Source organism: Oryctolagus cuniculus, chromosome 17, assembly GCF_964237555.1.
Source record: "Oryctolagus cuniculus chromosome 17, mOryCun1.1, whole genome shotgun sequence".
NCBI classification, from domain to species: Eukaryota; Metazoa; Chordata; class Mammalia; order Lagomorpha; family Leporidae; genus Oryctolagus; species Oryctolagus cuniculus.
This window is the reverse complement of record NC_091448.1, coordinates 24,380,863-24,406,741: the sequence shown is the minus strand read 5'-3', so window position 1 is coordinate 24,406,741 and position 25,879 is coordinate 24,380,863. Positions and strand designations below refer to the sequence as shown.

Sequence of the window (25,879 nt, the reverse complement as noted above, 5' to 3'; positions counted from 1 at the left end):
CTTCCATTGCTTTCTCAGGCCATAGCAGAGAGCTGGATCGGAGGTGGAGCAGCCAGGTCGCAAATGAGTCAGCGTCCATATGGGATGCTGGCACAGCAGGCGGCAGCTTCGCCTGCTACACCACCACGCAGGCCCCAAGGGCTTAACTTTTTATAAAGTTTTTGAAAAAGATCAACTTGTCTCACAGAGCTTTGAAAGCACCCTGCATATGAATATACTCTATCGCCATCTAAAACCATACTTTTTAGAAATTGCCCCCAGCTCAGTTTCCTGCCTTCCCCTCTCTATGGGCGCTGAGGTCACATAGAAAACATGACACATGAAGCTTACTGTTTTTCTCACACACACACACACACACACACACACTTCCTTCTACCAAATAAAACACCATCCACAAGCCTGGGGTCACTGATCCTGAGTAACAGGAACTGACCAGACTCAGGCCATGAAGGCAGCAGTCAGAAGAAAAGCAACAGAACCAGGCCCAGAACCTTCCTCAAACCTAAATCCCACTGGTGCCGCGGCTCACTAGGCTAATAATCCACCTGCGGCGCCAGCACCCCAGTTCTAGTCCCGGTTGGGGCACCAGATTCTGTCCCGGTTGCCCCTCTTCCAGGCCAGCTCTCTGCTGTGGCCAGGGAGTGCAGTGGAGGATGGCCCAAGTGCTTGGGCCCTGCACCCCATGGGAGACCAGGATAAGCACCTAGCTCCTGTCTTCGGATCAGTGCGGTGCGCCAGCCGCAGTGCGCCAGCCGCGGCGGCCATTGGAGGGTGAACCAACGGCAAAGGAAGACCTTTCTCTCTGTCTCTCTCACTGTCCACTCTGCCTGTCAAAACAAACAAACAAACAAAATAAAAAGACCTAAATCCCAAAGGAAAAGAAATACATGTTCCCACTCTAAAACGTGGCTCAGCGTGCTGCCTCCCGCAACTAGCACCTTGTCCTTCAACCCAGCCACAGTGGCCACACCTGAGCACCCATGGGACGGAGAAAACCTAGGTGGGGACACGGCACTGTCTGGGTGGACAGGAAAAGCCATCTTTTCTATTTTTCTGATAACTCCAGTCCTAAATCAGACGGCATCTCCCACCACCTCTACCCAGCTCAGCAAGAGTGAGGGGGGCTGGTGCCTGGCCTCAGATTAACCGAAGTGCTGTTGGATGCACTGCTAATGGCTCATTTAAAAAGCTGGGAGTCAGAGAATCACATGCATGTCTTTGAACGCCTCCTGCTGTCCCAGCAGCCCGATCTGCTGGCAGAACTAGCTGCTGAGCACCAACCCCGGGTCGGGAAGGCGCGAGCGGAAGGCGGCCAACCAGCTTGCTGTTTTTTTGGCTGAGTAGGGAATTGACACAGACCACCTCCGGCTCCTGTCTGGAAGTTTCGAGATCAGAGAGCTTCAGGCACAGCTGGGTTCACAGCTGCACCATTTGGAGTATTGGACTCATTAATATTCATGAGCCATCCCCACCAATCGGCAGAGCGGATGCCATTAGCTTAGCATCTGTCGGGTTTTTGTGAGGGTTGTGTATGGAGTTTTTTCCCCTTTTAAATGAACTTCTTTTGACATTTTGGATTTGCCTCTGTAGGTTTCCATCCTCGCCTTGCTCTGCTGCCTCATATGAAGGAGAGACCCAGGGGAGGCAGGCAGGAAGAGGGATGGAGCCCAGCCAGGGCTTCGCATCTGCCTGTTGACAAACTTTATTTCTCTTTCAGCACCTGGCACCTCAGACAGGCTGCGAGGGTGGAAGCAGCATCAGGTAAATTATACCTAACAAGGTTCATGCCCAGAACCGTGCACGGAGCTGCAGCCCGGCTCTCTGGAAGGCAATACTTCCTCCGGTGGCGAACTGGAGCCACACACGGAACGCAGGAGAGCCGCAGCGCGCGGTTCTCAACCATTACTTCCACACTGATAAATTCCTGATTTATGGACGTAGCTACCGCCAGCCCTCACTCCCTCCTCCTCGGCTACAGCTTGTTAGACACAAACTGCAATGACAGTCTTTAATGCTTGCATTTTATTTCGGGCCAGAGCCCCTCAACTCTGAACTGAACACCACGACCGGCCCTCCCGCACATAGGCTGGTAGCAGAAGAGTCCACGGACAAGGTGGGACGGCCGAGGTGGCGGGCAGCGGCGAGCGGGCGAAGTGGCTCACACACAGCCGGAAGCAGAGCCATGCAGGGTACCCGCGGCTCCTACCAGCGCTGGCTCTCCGCAGAGGAGGGATAGCAGCAGAGGGCAGAACGCCTCCTCGTCGTCGTGTGGAGGCAGCAATGTGACTCCTAGCCTCGCGTCTCCAGAACTCCTCTTCCAGGCAGAAACAAAGCCCTCGCACCCCATGAGACTGAGCATACGGCCACGGCCACGGCCACGACAGAGGACCACTGTGGCCATGGACTCACTGGGGCAGGGAGTTGTTAACTAAAGGAGAAGCAAAGGAATTAAAAAAGGAGCCCACTCTCACCCTACAGAAAAGACAGCCCCGGCTCTGCTGTATAACTAGAAGACAAGGGACAGCCCGGGACAGCCTTTTTCAAAACCAAGCCCACTGGCTGTTTCTCTCCTGCCAGCTGTGGCCAACCACCCCCTCTCCATGGATGGCCACGAGTGTCGCTCGGCTCTCAGGCCCCACTCTGCCAGGCTGAGGTCCTGGGATATGCCGGAAACCCCAGCAACAGGAGCTGCAGCACCAGGTCCATTCGGCAGCGGCACAGCAAGGAGATGGGAGGGTAAACATGGGCCACGCCGTCCGGGCAAGGAGGTGGGCAGGCAGCCAGCCTCCCAGAAACAAAGCGCCCCGGGGCTGCATAAAAACAGAAGCGGGCCAAGATGGGAGGCCAAAAAGGGAGCAGTCCTACTGGAACAATACTCAGGCCGGTGGCTTAGGATCTGCCACTTCCCGGTCCCCACAACCAGTTACCTGAGGCAGTGTTCCTAGGCACAGACACAAACACCCAAAGAAACTCAGCTCCCATGAGAGTGGGTATGGGCTCTGTTTAAAACCAACAACCCCAGGGCCTTGTGCTTCACGTACAAACATCTGCATGGTGTTGATTCCTAAGGAAGAGGCGCAGGGAGCAGTCGCGCCCCACCTCTGTGTAGCCAACCTGTGCAGAGGTGACTGCGAGCCACTAGGCAGCTCAACCTCCCCCTGACCTGGCCTGCGTCTTCTCCACCCACCACGGGCCGAAGTCCAGAGCCCAGAGCTCATTTTTCCCGAAGTGTTTCTAACTGACCAGGGTCCAAAGGCACAGCGCAGTCCCCTCCCACGGGACCGGAGGCTCTGTCAGCCCGTCTCGCAGAACCACAGCAGGACGGTGAGGACAGCGGAGCGACGCTGGCGCCTTCCAAGGACGGGGCCTCGGAGTCAACAGCAGGAGCCCACCCTGCTAGGCGGTCCTCTTCCTCACTGGGCGGCGAGGGGGAGCTCCTCCTGCCCGATCTTGGAAGAAAGCAGCAACTGGAAAAGGGGGGGAAGGAGAGGGCGGGACCAGATAAACGAAGATGGCTCTTTCAACCACCAGCCACCAAGATGGGAGGTTGCTCATCCACAAGGGGAAATGAGTACCGACAGACACACACTACTTGGTGGGTAACCTTTGAAAACACACTAAGGGAAAGGAGCCAGCCATAAAAGACCACACACTGCGTGACTCTGAATTTTCTAGAACTGGCCAATACGCAGACCCAGAAGGCACTCGTGGCTGCCAGGGGCTCGGGATCTGGGAGGAAAGGGCAGTGACCCCTCAGGAATACAGGGTTCTTTTAGGGCAATGAAAATATTTTAAAATTGACTGTAGTGATTGACAGCTGACCAACTCTGAATATACTAAAAACTATTGACTTGTCTTAAGTTTTATGGTATATGACTTTTATGTCAATAAAGGGGAGGGTAAAGAACAGAACACGTTAGAGAGCTCGCCCTGTCTTTCTTCTTGCGATTTAACAGGAGTCCCTACAACCACATGCTGGGTTAACACAGACCCACGTCAGGAAAGGCCGCCGGCGCTGTGACGTCACCTCCCCTGAGGGGATGCCCCACGGTACCGGCTACAGGTTACAGTAATCCTAGCTCAGGGGCATCAGAGTGTTTCAGTTACCTCCTGGGCTGGTCTCCTGTCGCCAGGTGAGAAGAGCTCTGCCTCTCTTCTTGGGCCCAGCCACAGTTTGACATAGCATAGCGCAGAATGGCTTCAGAAACCGTCACCGAGCTTCGACCTTGGACGCAGGCTTCTATCTCGGGCACCGACAGCTGGCTTTGCAGGAAGAGGTGCAACTGGCTGTCTGACAGGAGGACCACACTCTGCAGGACCCTGGGAGCACGACACAGAGCGTCACCGAGGGGCTGCCCCAGCTCCTGCAGGGCTGCAGGCTTGTATGTGCAGTGCCAGTGCCAGCCTGGCAGGTCCACTCACTTTTCGAGGAAGTGCTGCAGCCCTTGGCGTCGCTTCTCAATGAACTCATCTGAGCTGCCAAAGAAGGCTGACTTCCCAGGAAGTTCAGGTACAGGCCTGTGGAGTCACATGTAGGACCCAGGATAAGTCTAACACCCGAAACAGTCCCTCCAGCCCCTGATCGAAGAGGCCCAATCAATACAATGACCTTTTACTAAGGGGGAAGTCCCTTAGTCCCAACACTGGCTGGCTGCATGCCACGTCAGGTCCTGTGCTAAATGTTTATGTTTAATCCTCCCTAAAAACCCCAGGAGAAAGACATTAGTGTCCCAGCTTTAGAAGATCAGAGAGGTTAAGTAAATGTCCCATCATCAAACAGCGAGTAAGGAGAAAAGTTAGCATTTGAATCAAAACCTATGCTGTCACACTACATTGTCTATGACATCACTCCAAAAAGGTAAAAAAAAAAAAAACTCCAACATGGAGAATCCTGGTGCTTCTCTGTCAATTATAACTATCTACTTCAGTCCCAGGAGCTCATAGGCTGAAAGTAGTTGGGTCGCTGGAAGTCACCCTCCAACTGTAAACATCTCTTTCTTTAAAACAAAACACACACACACACACACACACACACGCACACACACAGGTAAAGTGACAGAGAGAGAAACACAGAAAGCAATCTTCCCCCAACTGCACCTACAACCACCACGGCGGCAGGAACCCACATACTTGAGCCGTCACCTGCTGCCTTCCCAGGTGCATTAGCAGGAAGCTGGATCTCAAGCAGAAGTGGGACTTGATCCCAGGCATTCCGATATGGGATGTGGGCATCTGGGTAGTGGCTTAAGCCATTGTGCCACAACACCTGGCCCCTCCCTTACCTTTCTTATAAAGTACAGAACAACATTTTAAAAGCCAGGCCAGGCTGAAGAAGCCAGGATTTACCAGAGGAAACAAAGGAGTTTCAACCAGCTTATGAGGACCTGCCTCGCGGCTACAGCCTCATCAGTCCCACAAGTCAGCCCGCTGGCTGGGGCACTCCTCCAGGCTGCCGTCAGCTCCGAGCCCTCAGTGACCGCCGTGCAGTGGAGTCACTGCTCCCAGGTCTCACTGAGGAGTGTGAGTGAGCAATGAATAGCAGCCTTGCCTGAGGCTCTCGGTATGGCTCTGCAAAAGAACTCTGTACTAAAAAGGAAAAAAAAAATCACAATTTTCACATGTCAGATGGGCAGGAACATTACCTACCAAATAAGTTCAAGTGCTTAAAATTTTCTCATAACCAGTGATAAGCACATTTAAAATGCTAGCAGTATATTTATCAAGCACTAGACTAAGATACATTAAAAATTTTTTTTAAACATTTTTATTTACTTGGAATGCCTTTGTGCTTTTTGTTAGGTTTATTGTTTTGAAAGGCAGGGAAACAGGGGCCAGTGTTGTACAGAGCAGGTGAGGCCGCCACCTGCAGCGTTAGCATCCCACATGAGAACTGGCTGGTGTCCCAGCTGCTCCATTTCTAATCCAGCTCCCTGCTAATGGCCTGGGAAAAGCAGCAAAAGGTGGCCCAGGTGTCTGGGCCCCTGTCACCCACGTGGGAGACCTGGAAGAAGCTCCTGGCTCCTGACTTCGGCCTGGTCCAGCTATTGCAGTCATCTGGAGAATAAACCAGTGGATGGAAGATTTCTCTCTCTATGTCACTCCCTCCTCTAACTCTTTCAAATAAATAAGAGAATCCTTAAAAGGAAAAAAAAAGTAAGAAAGGCAGGGAGATGGAAAGAGAGAAAGAGAAAAGATCTTCCATTTGCTGGTTCACTCCCCAAATGCCCATAACAGCCAGGGCAGGACCTGGCCAAAGTCAGGAGTCAGGAGCTCAACCAAGTCTGCTACATGGGGGCAGGGACCCAAACCCTTGAGCTATCTATCACCTGCTGCCTCCCAGGATGCACTAGGATGACCCAGAAGTGAAATTAGGACTTGAACTTAGGGACTCTGACATGATACAAGTGTCCCAAGCAGCATATATCTACCACACCAAACACCCACTGCTATTTTCTTTAAAAAAAAAAAGTATTTATTTGAAAGGCAGAAAGAGATCTATCCATTGGTTCACTCCTCAAATGCCAACAATAGCAGGGGCTGGGCCAGGCCAAAGCCAAGAGCCAAAAACTCAATTCAGGTCTCCCACATAGATAGCAAGGACCCAACTATTTAAGCCATCATCTGCTGCCTCCCAAGGTGTACATTAGCAGGAGGCTGGAATAAGGACAGAAATGGGACTCTAACCCATGTGCTCCAATATGGAAAGTGGGTGTCCCAAGTGGCATCTTAACCACTATACCAAATGCCTGCCCCAAAAAAAGAAAAAATATTTTTGATGTTTATAGGGCTTTGTTAGATCAAAATATTAGAAATGAGAGCTCTATCTTTACTTTTTTCATTTGCTTTATTTTTTTTTAAATGTTTTTGCACCAATATATATTTATTTTTTTTATTTTTATTATATTTTTTTATTATTATTTTTGACAGGCAGAGTGGACAGTGAGAGAGAGAGACAGAGAGAGAAAGGTCTTCCTTTGCCGTTGGTTCACCCTCCAATAGCCGCCGCTGCAGCCGGCGCACCGCGCTGATCCAATGGCAGGAGCCAGGATCCAGGTGCTTTTCCTGGTCTCCCATGGGGTGCAGGGCCCAAGCACCTGGGCCATCCTCCACTGCACTCCCTGGCCATAGCAGAGAGCTGGCCTGGAAGAGGGGCAACCGGGACAGAATCCGGCGCCCCAACCGGGACTAGAACCCGGTGTGCCGGCGCCGCAAGGTGGAGGATTAGCCTATTGAGCCACGGCGCCGGCCTTTCATTTGCTTTAAAAACATGATTTAAGAATGCATTTCCTAGGACAAGCACTGTGGTGTGGTAGGTTAAGCCTCCGCCTGCAGTGCTGGCATCCCATATGAGTGCTAACTGGAGTCTTGGCTGCTAGACTTCCAATCCAGCTCCCTGCTAATAACCTGGGAAAGCAGTGAAAGATAGCCCAAGTGCTTAGGCCCCTGCAACCCATGTGGGAGACCCAGAAGTTTCTGGCTCCTGGCTTCGGATTGACTCAGCTCCAGTCATCTGGGAAGTGAACCAGCAGATGGACGATGTGTCTGTAACTCTGCCTCTCTAAGAAATAAATCTTAAAAAAAAAAAAAAAAAAGATTGTCTTTTCCAGGGCCAGGACTACAGAGCAGTGGGTTAAGCTGCCACTTGCTATGTCAGCATCCCATTTGAGTGCCAGTTCAAGTCCTGGCTGCTCCACTTCTAGTCCCGCATGTGGGAAAGCAGCAGAAGATGGCTCGAATGCTTGGGCCCCTGCCAGCCAAGTGGGAGACCCGGATGGAGTTCCAGGCTCTTGGCTTCAGGCTGGCCCAGCCTCTATGAGTCTCAGAGCTGAGAAGGAAGAGTAAACTTACACCAAACCAGCGTTTCTCTGTAGCTGCTTTCTCAGCCACACAAACTCACGGTAGCGGCGCCGCACACAGGAAGTCTTGGCGGTGAAGGCCTTGCTGTTGGTCTACAAGAAGCACACGGAAAGGGTTTAGTGGGAAAAGACCACGTTTACGTGGCTCTCCCATCATCACTCTCACCGAGGAGCCAAGCCATCAGGCCACGGTCCTAAGCACAGGCCCCACCTGGAACCAGGCCACCAGGAAGCCCGACAGCAGCCCACAGGCACAGCTCTAGCTGTCTTTTCTCCCTCCCCCCTCCATCGTCCAAGTCTTCTGTCTCCATCTTGCCAGAAACACCCACAGACAGGCTCCAGCTTGGCATAAACCCTCAGCCCTGGATACTGCAGACCCCAATACAGAAGCCTGATGCACTCACATGAAGGAATATCTTATAATCCACGTAAGAATTCCAGGAGCCCTCATTCTGCACACGGGGGTCCTGAACCCGCACTGTGATCACCTCCTGGGGGTAAGAAACGCCGCTTCAGCTCAGCCGCACGGCTTGGCAGCTTTGGTGACGCAGGTTGCCAGACTGTCCCACTCAGCACCAACTTTCATCCATTTGTTCATTCATTCATTCAATTCAACAGGTATCTACTGCACGCTCACTATGTGCCAGGCACTCTTCTAGGCACTGGCAATAGACATAGAAAGAAACAAGAGTCAAAACCCATGCCCTGGCGAGCCCTACATTCCAGTACATTCCCACCACCGACAGGAGTCAAATGGAACCTCATTACCCAGCAACACCTCCGCCACTGACAGCCTTCTCTGGGCTTATTCTGAGCTCAAGAGAACCACTTATTCTGAGCTCACCAGAACTGAGCACGGATTTGTCTCTGCCCTCCCACCTCCTCGAGCCCCTCTCCGACGCCTACCCACCTGCTCCTGGAGACCACTCTTACCTCCTGCTCCTGGGTCTCCGACATCTTACACGAAAAGCCCATTGGAAGAACACATCTGATGAGGGACAGAGGACACGGGACAATCATGGTTAGTGTGCCTCTATTCTTAGCACTGTTGGCCTGGGCAGAACTGTGAAAGGTTTTCACAGATGTCTTCCTGGGGACACCCCGAGAATGTTTTTCATTCTTATAAAATGTAAAGAGCAAAGAAACAAACAAACAAAAAATCCCCCACAATAGCTGTGTGCGGAGCCCTGGGGGATTTGCCTTCCTTCTCAGACTGCTGTCAGGACCCTTCACCAGGTCACTTCCATGCAAAGCACCGTGGGGTCTGAGGAGACTTTGTCCCAGGCAGCCAGAGCAGGCAGGCTCAGTTATAAAAGTTTTGCCTCTAGGGCTGCGGGCACAGCAGCATGTCTGATGGGCACTGAGAACACAGCTTTGAGAGGGAGCCTAACAGCGCCCCCTCCCGGCTGCTCGAAGACAACTCTCCCCACCGGTGCTCCCGCGTCTCTGTTTCGCCAAGTGCCGTCCAGCTCCCCAGGTGAATCACAGAGCCAGAGTGCTTCAGGTGGCCCCTGAGTGGGCCGCTCAGTCGTGACCCTGCCTTCTCGAATCCGCTCTCTGGAACCTGGGCCAAGAGCTATAATGATTTCCTCCCGCAACACGCCTTCCGGTCTGTAGCGCTGCCCAAGCGCCCCACAGCTGCACAGGTCGACTCAGGCTGCGCTTCGCTCCTTTGTAAAGATTCATTAAAGACTGAGCTCCTGATGTCCCCCAGTGTGGCAGTTTACACGGAGAGCGACATCGCCCACTCCGCCAAGGGGACCATGAAGGTTGCAGCACAGGGTTACTCCAGTCCAAGGGGGCCCATGATGTCACCTTCTGTTAAAATACAGCACTAATCTTGTTACTCCTAGAACCACTCCAACAGCAGCCACCCCCTTCTCCTCTCCGAAGAGCGGAACAATAAGGTTTAATTTCCCTTTCCAATTTACCTTGAAATGAAAACTGATTTCAGCCAATATGTACTGCCAACAAATGATCCCGGCTGGCTCCTGGGAAAACAAGACTATCTCTAAGCGCTCCCTCTCCCCCACCCCGCCCCGTGCCCATTCGCAGACCCACTCATTCTTACAGTCCCACAATTAATTTTAAACACATTCTCTTATTAGTTCTGCCTTACCATTAGAAGGGTGTGTAATGAGTTTCCTCTGTTTTATGTTTTGCTAACACAAGGCTAACGTCTCAAAAGAAGAGGAGCTCATTTACGCCATGAAATTAGCAGAGCAAACAGCTTTTCCGATTCTTTCCAATATACCAGAAGGTCTCTCTACAGACAAACACTGCACGCAGAGGCAAAGCTGCACAGTGTATGACAAAACTGGGCCACACCACGCTGCAAACCCCAGGTTTTGCAACCTCAATGCCTTCTTAGACAGCATTCTTGCTGACAGTCGGATTGTTCACCTGATACAGTCTCCACCTCCAAGAGGTCCGAATAGAAAGTAGGGAATTCCAATTCCTTAACAACCCATGTATAATATTCCAGATGTGAGCAGGCAAACGGCCATGACCAAGAAGAGCAGACTGACCTGCCGTTAACAATTAACCTTCTCAGATTAAAAAAAAAGTTTTTCTTCTCTTTTCAGGCATTTGATAGACAGCAGAGTGAATTATTCTAAAGTGTCCTCTCACAAAAGTAACACCAGGAAAAGATGATGGCAAGAAAATCACAGTTCCCCACACAGCTGGTGCAGGGTGCAGTGTACACACACACACATACACACGCACGCACACTCAGCCTTGAACAATCTGACAAATTCAGGACCATAACTGAATTCATATCTCTAATTTCAAAAAGGAGTTTGTATAGGGTCCTGCACTTCGCCATACAAGCCCTCCTTTCCTTTGGGGCCGACACCACCAGCAGCTATGCTGTGACTTAAAAAAAAAAAAAAAAAAAAAAAAAAAAAAAAAAAACACAGGATCCTGACAATGCTGTCTCCTTAAATCTAAGGTTCAAAGGCACTGAGGAAGTTTCTGTTGTAACTTTCCTTAAAAACACTGGGACAAACACAAAATCCTGGACTCCAAGCAGTAATTTCTAGCAGCCTCCACTCTCTGGCGGCCTCCTTCCCCTGGAAACCACGTCTCAGAAGAAAATAAAGCTCTGTTGCCTTCGGGGGACAAGCAGGAAGTTCACTTTGACATCTGTGTGTCATGCAGATCACGAGCCTGTGAAGGACGCCCTCCGCCAGTTACGCTCGCTAACTACATTTCCTGGGCCCTTCAATCACATCCGAGGCTCCCTGAACTTTCTCCACCTGCGCCAACACCAACAGCTCAGGTGAGAACCCGGGACTTTGCTGTTTACAAAGGTGGACCTGCGGCAAAGTTTTCTAACGTCATGCCGATTCAAGGTAGCAATCGAAGGCTTAGCATGTTCTCTCCCGTTTAAACCCCTTCGGGAGGCAGGGTAAAAAGCAAATCAAGTGCTGAAAGTAGATGGAGCCATGAGATGCTCATCCCTTCCGACTCATTCTTGAGCTCTGGGTGCCAGACGAGAGAAGGCAACCCAAAAAGCTCTCCTTCCTAAACGCCCACGGGGCTGGAGGGAGCTCCCAGCGTGGCGGAGCTCTGTGAGATTCCAAGCCAGCAGCCCGGCCCACCCCTCGGTCCCACGGGTGGCCTGCTCCCTCCCCTTGGGAGGTAAGTAACAAAGACCACAACCTAGCCTGAGTCTCTGGTGTCTGGGTAAAACACCTGCCATTACCCCCTAGTCCTAGTCGCTCGAGTAAACGCCCCCCAAGCTCTCTGTACGACGGCCACACCCCCTCCATTCTTAACGAAGTAGGAGCTGAAGAGCACCACAGCTTTCTTCCCCTTTCCGGATTAAGCCGGGGAAGGGGAGAGAAAGATGCGTTGTACTTTAAAAGTAAGCTGAAATGTCAGGTTTGCTTCCTTGGATCTCGGGCGCGCCCTCGCCTTCATCCCAAGGGGTGAGCCAGCCCCCTTCCGGGATGTCAGGCACGGCCACCTCTCAGGTGCCACGACGGACGCCCCCGCCCGAGCCCCCGCGGGCAGCGCCCACGCCCCCGGGCCCCGCCCACGCCCCCTCACCTGAGAGCAGCACCCGCTCCCCACGGCGACACGGCCAGCGCCCCACCATACAGCCAGAGCCGCGGCTTCTCCTTCCGGGTGAGTCGCCGGGCCCCGGTGCACGATGGGAAGCGGCTCCCGGCAGGCCAATCCCGGGAGCCCAGAACGCCCCGCCCCTCGGGCCCGGGCTCTCGGCGGCGACTCCCGCGGGCCTCGGTCGGGGCGTCGGAGGGTGGACGAGAGCGGGGAACGGGCCCCGACGTCCAGTCCAGGCTCGCGGCCCTCCCACCGTCTCCAGGTCCAGCCAGTCGGCGGCCAGGGAGCGTGGTTCTCCGCGCGCGAGTGGGCCCGGGAGGCGCGACGCTGGGGCTGCTGCCCGGAGCGCGGGAGCTTCGGTGAACCCGCTGGACTCCATCAGGGAGTGTCCAGCTCAGACTGAGTGTCAGAGCGAGAAGCGGACTGGAGAGTTGTCAGCAAGCCCAGAGAAGGCGCGTGCGGCTGGCGGGGCGGCCGAAAGCAGCTGAATATGTTGAGGTCGCTCGCGGTGTTTTTTGTTTGGTGCTTTTTTGAAATGCAGAGTTACAGAGAGAGAGAGAGACCTTCAGTCCTTGGGTTCACTTCCCAGATGGCTGAAAGGCCAGGCGGAAACCAGGAGCTTCTTCCGGGTCTCCACGAGGGTGCCGGGGTCCAACCAAGCACTTGGGCCATTACCGGGGAGCTGGCTTGGAAGTGGGGCGGCCGGGACTCCACCCTGGCGGCTTAGCCACGGCCCCCCGTGGCGGTGTCTTAAACAACCAGTTTGAAGATGTTAGCAAAGATATTACCAAGGAACAATACAGAGCCTGGAGTGCAGCACCCAGCAGTACACCGACCCCGTGTCCTTGGATTAGTCCTGCATCCTTGGAAGCCTGCTATGGCAGATTCTTCATGGGGGTAGCTCAGGAAGTTCCTGGTCTCAAGATCCCTTGGTTTATTATACTCGCAAAAAGTATTAAGGGACCCCCCCCACAGGAACTTTTTTTTTTCTTCAGGATACCAAAGTATATTTGTTTACATAGGAGAGGACCACAGTTGTGTACAAACTGGCAAATAAACACAACAGGGCCAGCAAACACCCCACTGAATCCAAACAGTGAGATGGAGGAAACACGAACATATTCAAGATTTCAAGCAGGCCGGAGAAGCGGGCTCATTCGGCCGAGTATAGGAAGGCAGAGAGGCTGCCCAGCAGCAGTGGGTCTCTCTAGAAGGGCAACAGGCAGAACCATGAAAGTTTCCATGGGTCTGTATCCCAAAATTATTCACAGAACTGAAATCACTACTAACGCATAAATCCAGGACATACTTGGAAAGCAGCATAGCACAGATCCATAGGACATGAAGTCCTTTTCCCATGGGCTACTTTTGGTGTTTTTTTTCCTAATTTTTAAAATTTATTTATTTATTTGAAAGAGTTACACAGAGAGAATGAGAGGCAGAGAGAGGTCTTCCATCGCTGGTTCACTCCCCAGATGGCCACAACAGCCGGAGCTGCGCCAATCCGGAGCCAGGAGCCAACAGCTTCTTCCAGGTCTCTCACGCAGGTGCAGGGGCCCAAGGACTTCAGCTGTCTTCTACTGCTTTCCCAGGCCATAGTAGAGATCTGGATCAGGAGTGGAGCAGCCAGGTCTCGAACCGGCGCCCATATGGGGTGCCGGTACTGCAGGTGGCGGCTTTACCCACTATGCCACAGCACCGGCCCCCATGGGTTACCTTTGCAACCACCCTCGAAAGTGGCTTTTTATGCAATAACAAACTGTAAATTCAGCAGTACTTAATCTTTTTTATATAGAGACCATAATTGTTCATCAAAGCAAATACTAGAAGAAATCTGAGACCACAATACTATTAACAAAGGAGAAAGGAAGCAATGACTTTCTTCTATGCTAATAAAAGGGAAAAAGCCAATTCTTGGTGTGCCAGGCTTTGTCCACGTACAAATCACTGGGTACTGAGCTGGGCTGGGGCTGCTGGGCCTCGGACCCGAGGGGCCACACTCAACAGGGCAGAGAGCACTTGGGCCATTTTACTAAAGGACTTGGTTTTTGTTTGTTTGTTTGTTTTTGCTTTTTAAGAAGCATTCCAGATTTTCCCTTCCACATTACCAAACTTGACAAGGCGTCAATTTCCACTGTTCAGGGTCTCAACAACCCGTGCTGACAGGTGGTAAGTGAGGTCCTGTCTTCCGCCCCCGGACCACGAGTTCTGTACAGGATCCAGGCGAGCCTGGCACGGGGGAGCCAAGGCCCATCCTTGAGAACCCACACTCAGGCCACAGGTTTGGAGAGCAGAGGAGGGGACAAACAAAAATGAAAGGAAAAACAAACCTCCAAAACTCATTTTACCTAAACAAAGTTAACAGTTCTGGCTGGCCCCATTTTAGTTGCGGATTCGGCCCTGCAGAGAGTTTGAGTAAGAGAGGAAGTCACTTCCATGCAGGTCCTCGAGTTTCCCCAGACTCTGCGACTGCTGTGTCTGGGGCTCACTATTCAACAGCAAATGACAGGATGGAAAACAGGGTGTCGCCCTCCAGGCCACGCCCCAGCAAGCAGCTGGCCACGCCCCCTGTCTGCTGCTGGAACAGGGTGAGGGTGTCCCTGTCCTCTAGCGCCAGCTGTGCAGGTGTGTCTGCTTTGTTAATTGGTTACCCATCAAACCTGAATCTAATTTGCCTCATTGACAAGCCCTGCCACTCCTGTAGGCCTTCATCAGCTTGCTTAGTGGGGTGTGCCTCTGTGCCTCTTGTTTTGTTTTGTTTTGTTTTGTTTTAAGATTTATTTATTTATTTGAAAGGCAGAGTTACACAGAGAGAGGAGAGGCAGAGAGAGGGAGAAGTCTTCCATCCGCAGGTTCACTCCCCAATTGGCTGCAATGGTCAGAGCTGTGCCAATTGGAAGCCAAGAGCTTATTCTAATCTCCCACATGGGTGCAGGTGCCTAAGGACTTGGGCCATCCTCTACTGCTTTCCCAGGCCATGGTAGAGCTGGATCAGAAATGGAGCAACCAGGTCTTGAACCGGCGCCCAGATGGGATGCTGGCTCTGCAGGCGGCAGCTTTACCTGCTACATCACAGCACCAGTCCCTTAAGCTATTATATCTTAATATTTTTATAAAACACAACTTTTCCAAAGGAAAAAATAGTATTCAGTGGCACTGTATTAGAATTTTGCAAATCTTGTTCATGGCTGGCTGGGTTTAAAGAAGGCAGCGGATTCTCATATTTGCTTTCCCATTTTCTCAAAACAATGACATGTTGTTTGCGTAGGTGAAAAAAATCCAAGTTGGGCAGGCTTTGGGGGGTTAGGTAGCGGGTTGGCATGGCATGGTGGCTCAGCAGGTAAAACTGCTGCCTGCAGTGCCAGCATCCCATATGGGCACAGGTTCAAATCCCAGCTGCTCCACTTCCTATCCAGCTCCCTGCTAATGTTCCTGGGAAGAGCGGAGGAAGATGGCCCAAGTGCTTAGACCACTGTACCCACATGGGAGACCCGGAGGAAGCTCCTGGTTTCTGGCTGGCCCAGCTCTGGCCATTGTAACCTTCTGAGAAGTAAACCCAAGATGGAAGATTTCTCCCTCTCTCTCTATAACTCTGACTTTCAAATAAATAAATCTTAAAAGAAAATCCAGATACACAATTGGAAAAGGGAGGAGTATTTTTAACTTTTTCTGACAATTGTGAATACTCTTCTTAGATACTATCAAAACTCAACAAATGGTAGTTTCTTTTTTTTAATATTTATTTATTTGCAAGGCAGACTTATAGACAGAGAGAGGTAGACAGAGAGAGATCTTCCATTCTCTGGTTCGCTCCACAAATGGCCCCAATGGCTGGAACTGGGCCAATCTGAAGCCAAGAGCCAGGAGTCTCTTCCAGGCCTCCCACATGGGTGCAGGGGCCCAAGCACTTGGGCCATCATCTGCTGCTTTCCCAGGCCATAGCAGGGAGCTGAATCGGAAGTGCAGCAGCTGGAACTCTAAGCAATACCCATTTGGGATGCTGGCATTGCAGGCCACAGCTTAACCTGCTACACCACACCGCCAGCTTCTGCCCATCTCTATGTTTTTAAAACAGTAGTTTTGAACATTTCATATGAGCTCAAGCCTTATCACGTCTAAAATGCTACCTAGTGACATAAGTGCCTTTCCAGCAGTGATGCCTTCGCAAGAGAAAAACCAAGCAAAGTGAGGGCTTTGGGCACAAGATGTGAGGAGTGTACATTTTAATTAGAGTCTACTTCCTACCAGCAGATGGCCTTGGGAATCTGAGCAATGGAGATAAGAAAGAAGAAATGACTGTTAAGAATATTTGCATTTTAAAAGATGATGCTTGTTAACCTCAAAGGAATAAACTTAACAATAAGATTTTTAATTAGTAGTCAGAATGAAACAGAATCTCAGACCATGTGGAAGAAAATATTTTAAAAGATCTGTACTTTCCAGCCAGAGCCGCGGCTCACTAGGCTAATCCTCCGCCTTGCGGCGCCAGCACACCGGGTTCTAGTCCCGGTCGGGGCGCCGGATTCTGTCCCGGTTGCCTCTCTTCCAGGCCAGCTCTCTGCCCATGGGAGACCAGAAGTACCTGGCTCCTGCCATCGGATCAGCGCGGTGCACCAGCCGCAGCACGCTGGCCGCGGCGGCCATTGGAGGGTGAACCAACGGCAAAGGAAGTCCTTTCTCTCTGTCTCTCTCTTTCTCACTGTCCACTCTGCCTGGCAAAAAAAAAAAAAAAAAAAAAGATCTGTACTTTCCCCACTCCTTAAATCACATCTGGGGAGCATGGTCTACTGTACTGAAAATAGTTATTTTCCACTGAGTGCCAGCTAGGTGTCATTCCCTTTATTCAATTACTGTTTATCCCACAGAAATGCTGCAAAGCAAGTCCAAAGCTCTGTTTTCATGTTTCCAGATTTGTGTGGAGGCTGTGGCTCAGAGAAGTTAAGCAGCTTGTCCAATGTTCCGCAGCCGGCAAACAGCAGAGACAGAAGGGAAGCCAGTTCAGCCTGACTGCCAAGCCCTTGTCCTGTTTTGCAACATCACACTTCCCTACCCCACATGATGGCACAGATACATTTCCTGTGGGCATGAGCGATGTTACTTCAAATACTGTCTTGAGCAGAATTATTACGATTATGCTGTTAACCCTAACAAAGGATGACTCAAGGGTCTGAATAACTTAAAATGTCACTGCTCATATGGGAGCAGAACTAAGCCCATTTAGTTATTCTTAATTTTCACATCGGATATATTTGTTTGTGAGTTTGATATCCACCCCAGCAGAATTCAGGATTAGCATAAACCAGTGGTGCCTGGCTTTTTATAAAGAGAAAATACTCTTTGCTTTCCTTAATTCAAGAATGGCAGAGAGTACCAGGGCCGTGATGACTCAGCTTGGAAACATGGACCTAAGTCAAAGGACTTCAGGTCAGAGCCACAGATCTTATTGGCTCTAAGCTGAAAAGCACTTCCCTCAGCCCAGCTTCCAAAGTGACCACCGCAGCTGAGGGGACGGCCAAGTAGGGTCAGTAACATTGCAGGCAGAACTGTAGATTTCCTGTTAGAGATGCCACCTGCCTTCACCTGGCCAGCTCTCCTCCCAGGCCAGGTAGGTAATGGAAGTCAACAGGGTGCCTTCCCCAAGGAGGTTCACACCTCCCTTAGGATGTACCCCATGTGAAGAGAGAGGTCTGGGCCTCTTAACTTACAAGCCTAAAGCCCACTTGATTAATTATCAGGCCCCTTCCGTCAGGTTCTATTTGCCTCTCAATCAGAAAACATTGTTGTGGCTTAGACAGCACCTTTCTTGGGTCCTCTAGTAATGACTCTGCCCTTTGTTCTAGACCCTGTCTAGCCCACTTGGGTCTCATTCCTTTGTAATAACAGCCTCTACTCTAACATCAGTGGCTCTGCTCCCAGCCTGTGTGTACTGATGGTCCTCTCCCCCACATAATGTTGTATGATTATTCAGGATTTCTCTACAGACAAACCCCACTACCTGCAAAAGTTGAGTGGCCCTTCTCCTGGTTTTGGCTGAGATCAGATTTAAACCACATCCATCAAACAATCCTCACAAGGGTCCAGAGACCCCCCTCATTTCCTCTCCTCTATGAAATCCTTTCATTACCTGGTTAGTGCCACTCTTAGGATCATTGGTTGCTATTCTCACCCTGACTTGTATACTACAGTGTCTGTTTAAGTGTTTACAGCAGATGATAATGGAATGAACCAAGGCCTTCAGCAACCAGGCAGTCAATCAGATGCTTCTCCATCCATACATGCCTGTCCCTGCGGAGCCCCAAGATACCCCCAGCGGGCCCCTGTAGATGACGTCCCCAGTCAGCAGGAAGTAGCCAGAGAGACTCATCTTCGCCCCCTTTCCAATCATCAAAAGGTCGGGATAGTAGCTTTGGGATCTGCAAGGAGGGAAGGCCTACACTTCCGGGAATGGAGAAGTCCCTACCTGTACTTGTGGAGAAGAAGAGTCCTTGTCAAGGTCCCTGCGGGTGCCTAAAGGTCAACCAATGAGGATCAGACCTGCCTCAACCTTTAACCCCCATGCCCTGAATCTATAAAAGGAGCCCTCCCAATCTCTGACATGCGACTTCCCCAGCCCCCACTCTGTTGCTCTGTTGGGACTGGGGAACCTCGCCTGGGAGCGGAACCCCAATAAAAGCCTGTGAATTAATTGATTCGTCTGCCTGGGAAGATTTGTTGCACTGGACACCTTGCAATATGGTTTAAGAAAATGGTGACAGAGAGAGGGAAAGACAGAGAGAGAGGTCTTCCATCTACTGGTTCACTCCCTAAATGGCTGCAATGGCCGGAGCTGGGCTGATCTGAAGCCAGGAGCTTCCTCTGAGCCTCCCACATACAGGGGAAAAGCAGCAGAAGGTGATCCAAGTTCCTGGGCCTCTGCCACCCACGTGGGAGACCCAGAAGAAGCTCCTGGCTTCGGCCTGCCTGTCCTGGCTGTTGCAGCCATTTGGAGAGTGAGACAGCAAATGAAAGACACCTCTCTCTGTCTCTGTCTGTCTCTGTCTCTGTCTCTGTCTATTCCTCTCTCTTTCTGTAACTTGCCCTTCAAATAAATAAATATAACTTTAAAAAGGGGGAAAAAAAAGAAAATGGTGACTTTATGCCTAGTAAATCAAGACCTAGGGAATGTGAAGGCTGAATTTCAGTATTAGATCATAAAAAAGAGGAATTTAGGTTATTTATTTATTTATTTGAAAGGCAGAGTTTCACACACAGAGAGAGATTGAGAGATCTTCTATCCACTGGCTCACTCTTAAAATGGCAACAATGGCCAGGGCTGGACCATGCCAAAGTCAGGAGCCAGGAGCTTTTTCTGGGTCTCCCAAGTGGGTGTAGGGGCCCAAGGACTTCCTGCACACCAGCAGGAAGTGGAGCAGCTGGGATCGAACCAGAACCCATATCGGATGCTGGCACTGCAGATGGTGGCTTAACCCACTGCGCGGCAGCACTGGCCACAGGATTTAGGTTCATCTCAGTGTGGTTACAGAAGCCAGAATTAAGGAAAATAGGGAAGCAGAATTCAGCTCAGTATGGGGAATTAGGGATGGCAACATTTTATGCAGGCACAAATATGGTTTGGGAATTAGAAATAAGATCAAGCCTTGGTTCTGCTACTTATTGGTGAATGTCATCAGACAGGTTGTACAAACTCTGAGCCGTCTCTGAAATTGGAAACAGTAATTCCCATCTCCCCATATTGTTGTGAGTATTAAATAACATCAATCAGGAATTTAACATAATTCCTAGCACTGGGCTAAGAATTCAATAATAGTAGTTAATATTATTACAATTCATTTTCTCATTATTAAAGTCATTTAAAACAGTACAGTTCAGTAGATTAATTTTTGCTTCTTCATGGAAACACAACCCAACTGTCTCAGAAAGATAAGCTGTCTTCTTTGTGCTCTTGAAGCTCTTTTGCTGGGCTGGATTTCTTACATGGCAATTCTCTAGAGCCTTGCACAGTGCATGTCTCAGCAAAATTGTTATACAAAGGCAAACTTGTGCATTCTGGGTAGTGTAGCTTTATTTTCCCCTTTGCCCTTGAATGGGATGCTTTAGTGCTGGTAGTAAGGTAGGGAGGATGCACTTTCTCCTGGTGAAAGTTCTGTTTAGTCCATTTCTCAACAGAGAAAAGCAGAATTAGGGAGAGAGTAAAAAAAAAAAAAAAAAATTCTGGAACTAGCCTTGTGGCACAGCAGGTTAAGCCACTGCTTCTGATGCCATCATCCAATATATCTGCATGCAGTTTGAGTCTTGAAGTTTCACTTTTTTTTTTTTTTAAAGATTTATTATTTGAAAGGCAGACTTGAGAGAGAGAGGGAGAGGCAGAGGCAGGGAGATAGAGATCTTCCTCCTGCTGGTTCACTCCCCAAATAGCCACAATGGCCAGGGCTGGGCCAAACCAAAGCCAAGAGCCCAGAGTTTCATCCGGGTCTCCCACATGGGTGTGTGGGCCCAAGCACTCGGGCTATCTTGTACTTCTTTCCAAGTGGCTGCTATGGTCGGCGTGTTGCGGCCGGCGTGCTGCACTGATCCGAAGCCAGGAGCCAGGTGCTTCCTCCTGGTCTCCCATGCGGGTGCAGGGCCCAAGCACTTGGGCCATCCTCCACTGCCTTCCCGGGCCACAGCAGAAAGCTGGCCTGGAAGAGGAGCAACCAGGACAGAATCCGGCGCCCCGACCGGGACTAGAACCTGGTGTGCCGACGCCGCAGGCAGAGGATTAGCCTAGTGAGCCGTGGCGCTGGCCAGTTGAGCCAGCTCTTGTGAGGCTGTCATCCCATCTGGGTGCTTGTTCATGTCCCACAGCTCCATTTCTGATCCAGCTCCCTGGGGTCCCTGCCTCCCACATGGGACACCCGGATACAGTTCCTGGCTCCTGGCTTCCACTGGCCCAGCTCTGGCTGTTGTGGCCATTTGGGAAGTAAATTAGCAGATGGAAGATCTCTCTTTCTCCTTCTCTCTGTAACTCAAATAAATAATTTTTTTATGGCCTTGTGGCATATCAACCAAAGTTACCACTTGGAACTCCCGCACTCCATATCCCAGGGCCTGGTTAGAGTCATGGCTACTCTGTGCTTCCAAACCAGCCCTGGGCTACTCCATGCTGCTCATATAGCTGTCCACTAAGGTGCCTGCAAGGCAGATGAAGTCCAAGTACTTGTGATCCTTCCACCCTTGTGGGAATCCCGGATGGGATATTTCTCTCTCACTCTCTCAAGATTTTATTTATTTATTTGAGAGGTAGGGTTATGGACTCCCCAAATGGTGGCAACAGCCAGAGATGGGCAGATCCTAAGCCAGGAGCCAGGAGCTTCTTCTGGGTCTCACACACAGGTGCAGGGCCCCAAGTGCTTGGGCCATCTTCTACTGCTTTCCCAGGCCTTAGCAGGGAGCTGGATCAGTTAGAGGAGCAGCCGGGACCAGAACGGGTACCCAAGTGGGATGCCAGCACTGCAGGCGGAGGGTTAACCTACTGCGCCACAGTGTCGCCCACCCCCTCTTTTTCTTTGAAGATTTGTTATGCAGTTGCAGAGAGAGAGGGAAATCTTCCATCTGCTGGTTCACTCCCCAGATGACCCCAACCCAGGGCTGGGTCAGCCTGAGCAGCCAGGAGCCGGGAGTTTCTTCCGGGGCCATCTTCTGCGACTTTCCCAGGCAGGCACATTAGCGGGAAGCTGGGTTGTAAGTGGGGCAGCCTGGACTCCAACCAGAGCCCACATGGGATAAAGGCTTCCATCGAAGGCTGCAGCTTAATTTACTAAACCACGACTTCGCCCTCAGATGGGGATCTCTGTTGTCTCCCTCTCTCCTTTACTCTGCCTTTTTTTTTTTTTTTTTTTTTTGACAGGCAGGGTTAGAGAGACAGAGAGAAAAGTCTTCCTTTCGGTTGGTTCACTGCCCAAATGGCCACTACGGGAAACCAGGAGCCAGGTGCTTCCTCCTGGTCTCCCATGGGGTGCAGGGTCCAAGCACCTGGGCCATCCTCCACTGCCTTCCCTGGCCACAGCAGAGAGCTGGACTGGAAGAGGAGCAACTGGGACAGAATCCGGCGCCCCAACCGGGACTAGAACCAGGAGTGCCGGCGCCGCAGGCAGAGGATTTGCCAAGTTAGCCGCGGTGCCGGCTTACTCTGCCTTTCAAATAAATTATATTTTAATAAAAAGGTCAGTATTAAAACTGTATGTTGGGGCCGGCGCCGTGGCTCACTAGGCTAATCCTCCTCCTTGCGGTGCCGGCACACCGGGTTCTAGTCCCGGTTGGGGCGCCGGATTCTGTCCCGGTTGCCCCTCTTCCAGGCCGGCTCTCTGCTGTGGCCAGGGAGTGCAGTGGAGGATGGCCCAAGTGCTTGGGCCCTGCACCCCATGGGAGACCAGGAGAAGTACCTGGCTACTGCCATCAGTTCAGCGTGGTGCGCCGGCCGCGGCGGCCACTGGAGGGTGAACCAACGGCAAAGGAAGACCTTTCTCTCTCTCTCTCTCTCATTGTCCACTCTGCCTGTCAAAAAAATTTAAAAAATAGAAAAAAAAAAAAAAAACCCTGTATGTTGGCTCAACCAATTAAGGGGAGGAATTCAGGAAGTCACGACGAATGGGAAGTAATCATTGAGCTGCACAGATTTGAGGAGGCAGAGATCGGAGATTACACAGGTTGAAAAATTTGAGAGAGATCTGAAAAAACTGGCAATGGATTTAAGATTCAGAAATTTCGAGGCTGTGACTCGTAGAACTGTGCATAAGTGGCTGATTTTTGAGACCTAGCACTAAGGATTTGCTGCCTGCAGCGTTCTAAAATGGGGTCTCTCTGCCTTTGCAGTTTAAAAACTAAAATTCCCGCACAGCCACGCAAGCCGGGCGCGCGGAGCGGGACTCGCACAGCCCTTCGGGACTTGTAGTCTTGGACGGGCACCGAGTCCCATGGTGCCTTACGGCGGGTCGTCGCGCCTGCGCGGTGCAGACGGCGGGCAGCGCAGAGTGCGAGGCTCTTTTGTTCGGCTGAGGGGAGGGCCGTTGGCCGGGGCCTGCGGTACGCCGCTTCAGCGAGGGGCTTGACTGCAGCCACCCGGCTTGTTGCTTTCTGGGCGCCACTCCCCCCCGGCCGGCCCGACGCGACGCGCCAGTAGCGCGACTCCGATTCTTCTCGAGCTCTTGGGCGCTGCTTTGAGGTAAAAAGCCCGCTAGAGGCGGGGGGAGGGGGCGCGGCGGCGGCGGCGGCGGCGGCGGCGGCGGCGGGAGCCCGGGTCAGGGGCCGCGTTGTCGTGGCGGTTGGGAGCGGGGAGCGCGCTCCGGTCCGGCGCCCTGTTCGTGTGTTCCCGCGCGGAACGCTGTGTTTGGCGCGGAGAGGCCGAACGCCCGCTGCGTGAAAGATGGAGAGGGCGGGGCAGTGAATCCCGAGCGAGAGACTGGAGAGGTTCGCGGTGGGCCGAGCGCTTGAGGGGCGCTTTTCCGGGCCTGGGTGGGTTGAGACAATGCGTCTGCGGGTTTGGACTGGAGAAGGGAAAACTTTGGGCGACTGAGGAGAGGTCGTGGTTGGTGTTTGGATTAAGCGTCGGGCGGGGAGGAGGGGACGCCTGCGGGACCTCGGGGTTTGCAAATGTAACCTGAGGATATTGGGCTGGGCGACGGCTGCCGGAGGAATTTGGCTTGCGGAGCTACGGCGAAGTAACTTGGCGTACATGGGACCAGGGGACCGGGCAGCCCAGGGTGTGCTAATGGAGGAAGATTCGTGGAATCCATTGGGAGAGAGATCCCAGAATTGGGAAAGACGGGTGCTTGCCGGGAAGCGGGGCGGGGGGAGCTGTTGGGGTAAGCAGGGCGACGTCCTGCGAATATTTCTGGAAAGTGTGGAAGAGAAAAGGGGCAAACTGGCCGCCCTTGTCTCCTGCTGGGGCGTTGCAGTGCGGGCCCGTGAGAGTAACGGGTGCGGAAAGCATGCAGCACTTGGCCTGCTTCGCCGTCCCAGCGTCTCTGCTACTTCCCCGAGTTTGTGTTTGGGATTGGTGCTGGTCTCACAGAGCGGGAGAATGGCAGGAATGCGTGGAGATGTTAACAGTAAGGAATGGAGTGAGGTCGGGAGAGAACTTGTGAGATGGGGTGGGAGAATCATTGTGGGAGGACATTTTTTCCCCCTTAGGGTCGGGTCGTGTGTTTTTAGCCAGCCTTTCTTTGTTGGAAATTCTGAATACAAAGTGAGCAGTACTTTACCCCTTTTCCAAAGCCACATGTGAGGGCTTCGTGGATTGTTGTTCTGTTTAGGCATGTATTGGCTTAACCCAGTTGAGGTGGAATTTTTGTTTTTTTAAGATTTATTTATTTTGAAAGAGATACAGAGTGAAAAGGAAGAGACAGAGAAAAAGAGATCTTCCATCCAAGTGGAATTTTTCTTATAATTTTTAAAAAAGATTTATTTATTGAAATGCAGAATTACAAGTAGGTAGAGCCAGAGAGAGGGAGACAGAGGTCTTCCATCCGTTGGTTCACTCCCTGAATGGCCGCAACGGGCCGAGCTGCGCAGGTCCAGAGCCAGGAGCTTCTTCCGGGTCTCCCACGTATGTGCAGGGGCCAAGGGCTTGGACCATCTAATGCTGCTTTCCCAGGCCATAGCAGAGAGCTGGATCGGAAGTGGAGCAGCCGGGACTCGAACCGAACCGGTGCCTGGATGGGAAGCCATCGCTGCAGGCCTCAGCTTTACCCTCTACACCACAACGCTGGGCCCCAAGATGGAGTATTTTTTAAAAGATAAGTTATACTAGAACCTGTGGCAAGAGGTAAGCTATCTCCTCTGTTGTGTCAAGAATTAATGTCAACAGTTTGAAATAGTTCTGAAAGGTCCACAGTTTTTGGAATTGATTTCAAGAACACAGAGGAAATTAGTGCCTAGTACCTGTGTTCCTCCCTAGATACCTCACAGGCGTTTACATGAAAGTATGATTGAAAAGCACCGGTGTTGGAGCTGGTACACCTTAATGGAGCTTCTGGGCAATTGGAGGATCTTCAGTCATTTCCAGTTTTCCCTGTGGCGATATTTTTCTTCTATGACTGCTGTCTTAAATCGCCTTTCATTAAAAATGTAAATATTGTGTAGCCTACTTGCTTCTTTATTAGAGGCGACCAAGTAAGGGTACCCTAGCCTTCTACTTTTTTTTTTAAATACAGAAATTAAAGGAAGCAATGTTGTTTTTTCTTTCCCCATTTTAGGGACTAGGAAAATGTTTTTTTAAAGTGCTTTAAAGCGGCAGCGCTGTGGTGTAGTAGGCTAAGCCTCTGCCTGCGGTGCCAGCGTCCCATATGGGTGCCAGTTCGTGTCCCAGCTGTTCTGCTTATGGCCTGGGAAAGTGGTGGAAGATCGCTCAAGTGCTTGGGCCCATGCATGTGGGAGACTCAGAGGAAGCTCCTGGCTTCAGATCGGCCCAGCTCCGGTGGTTGTGGCCATTTGGGGAGTGCACCAGCGTATGCAAGACCTTCTCCCCCCGTAATTCTACCTCTCAAATAAGTAAATTAAAAAAAATCTTTAAAAAATAAGTGCTTTTAAAAGAGCGCTGGTTACTTTTTGTTATCTTCTAGTAGTTTCTCCAGCCAAGTTTCTTTTTTTCACACTGTATCTGTCATGATATAACAGATTTTGTTTTAAAGGCAAGTGACTATATTTGTAGTCTGCCATAAGATGGGGCTATACCTCTTGTTCATCCTGTGTCTGGTACATAGTATGCCATTCAGATTGTTGATAGAAGAATGAATAGGGCTTTGAAATCCTTTCTGAGAACTTCATGTGTCAGTCAACAGAATTATCGTGCAGTTACCTGGTAGCTTGCCTGTCTTCCATTTATGACGTTTGGCAAAGTAAAACTTTTGCCTTTGTGGTGCATGTCTTAGCCTCAGTTTTTAATGTACTCGTCCTGGTATTCAATATAGAAGAGG

The 25,879-nt window shown here is 51.2% G+C and overlaps 2 protein-coding genes across 11 annotated transcripts in view; one reads left to right on the top strand and one right to left on the bottom strand.

Annotated features, from left to right (window-relative positions):
• Positions 1–2,007: 2,007 nt before the first annotated feature.
• SNX11 (sorting nexin 11) lies at positions 2,008–12,105 on the bottom strand. 2 transcript variants are annotated; one of them, XM_008271354.4, is made up of 8 exons: positions 11,913–12,105; positions 9,788–9,847; positions 8,790–8,844; positions 8,261–8,347; positions 7,849–7,949; positions 4,423–4,518; positions 4,108–4,320; positions 2,008–3,467 (listed from the first exon to the last, which is right to left on the bottom strand). In XM_008271354.4, the coding sequence occupies exons 3-8, from the start codon at positions 8,829–8,831 to the stop codon at positions 3,215–3,217; spliced, it is 792 nt and encodes a 263-aa protein (XP_008269576.1). In that variant the 5' UTR covers positions 8,832–8,844; positions 9,788–9,847; positions 11,913–12,105; the 3' UTR covers positions 2,008–3,214. The 2 variants fall into 2 exon arrangements, with proteins under 2 accessions (XP_008269576.1, XP_002719364.1); XM_002719318.5 differs by lacking the exon at positions 9,788–9,847 and having other exon boundaries at positions 11,913–12,022.
• Positions 12,106–22,857: 10,752 nt separating this feature from the next.
• Positions 22,858–25,879, top strand: part of CBX1 (chromobox 1) — a 30,500-nt gene continuing 27,478 nt past the window's right edge. For 3 of the 9 annotated variants that reach the window (XM_070060816.1, XM_051825606.2, XM_070060821.1), the window contains exons 1-2: positions 22,916–23,127; positions 24,559–24,729. The gene's annotated coding sequence lies outside the window, so the exon portion shown is untranslated. Of the gene's footprint in view, positions 23,128–23,170; positions 23,418–24,558; positions 24,730–25,879 lie in introns of those variants that run through there. The other 6 variants (XM_070060818.1, XM_017349170.3, XM_070060817.1 and 3 more) reach the window with 4 other exon arrangements.

Coding starts and splice junctions, on each gene's coding strand:
- SNX11 (XM_008271354.4), bottom strand. CDS start 8,831: ATGGGCTTTTCGTGTAAGATGTCGGAGACCCAGGAGCAGGAG. Junction 4,519..7,848: donor CAGAGAAACGCTGGTTTGGT/GTAAGTTTACTC, acceptor GTGACTCCACAG/GCCTGTACCTGAACTTCCTG. Junction 3,468..4,107: donor ACAGGAGACCAGCCCAGGAG/GTAACTGAAACA, acceptor CCCCTTTTCCAG/TTGCTGCTTTCTTCCAAGAT.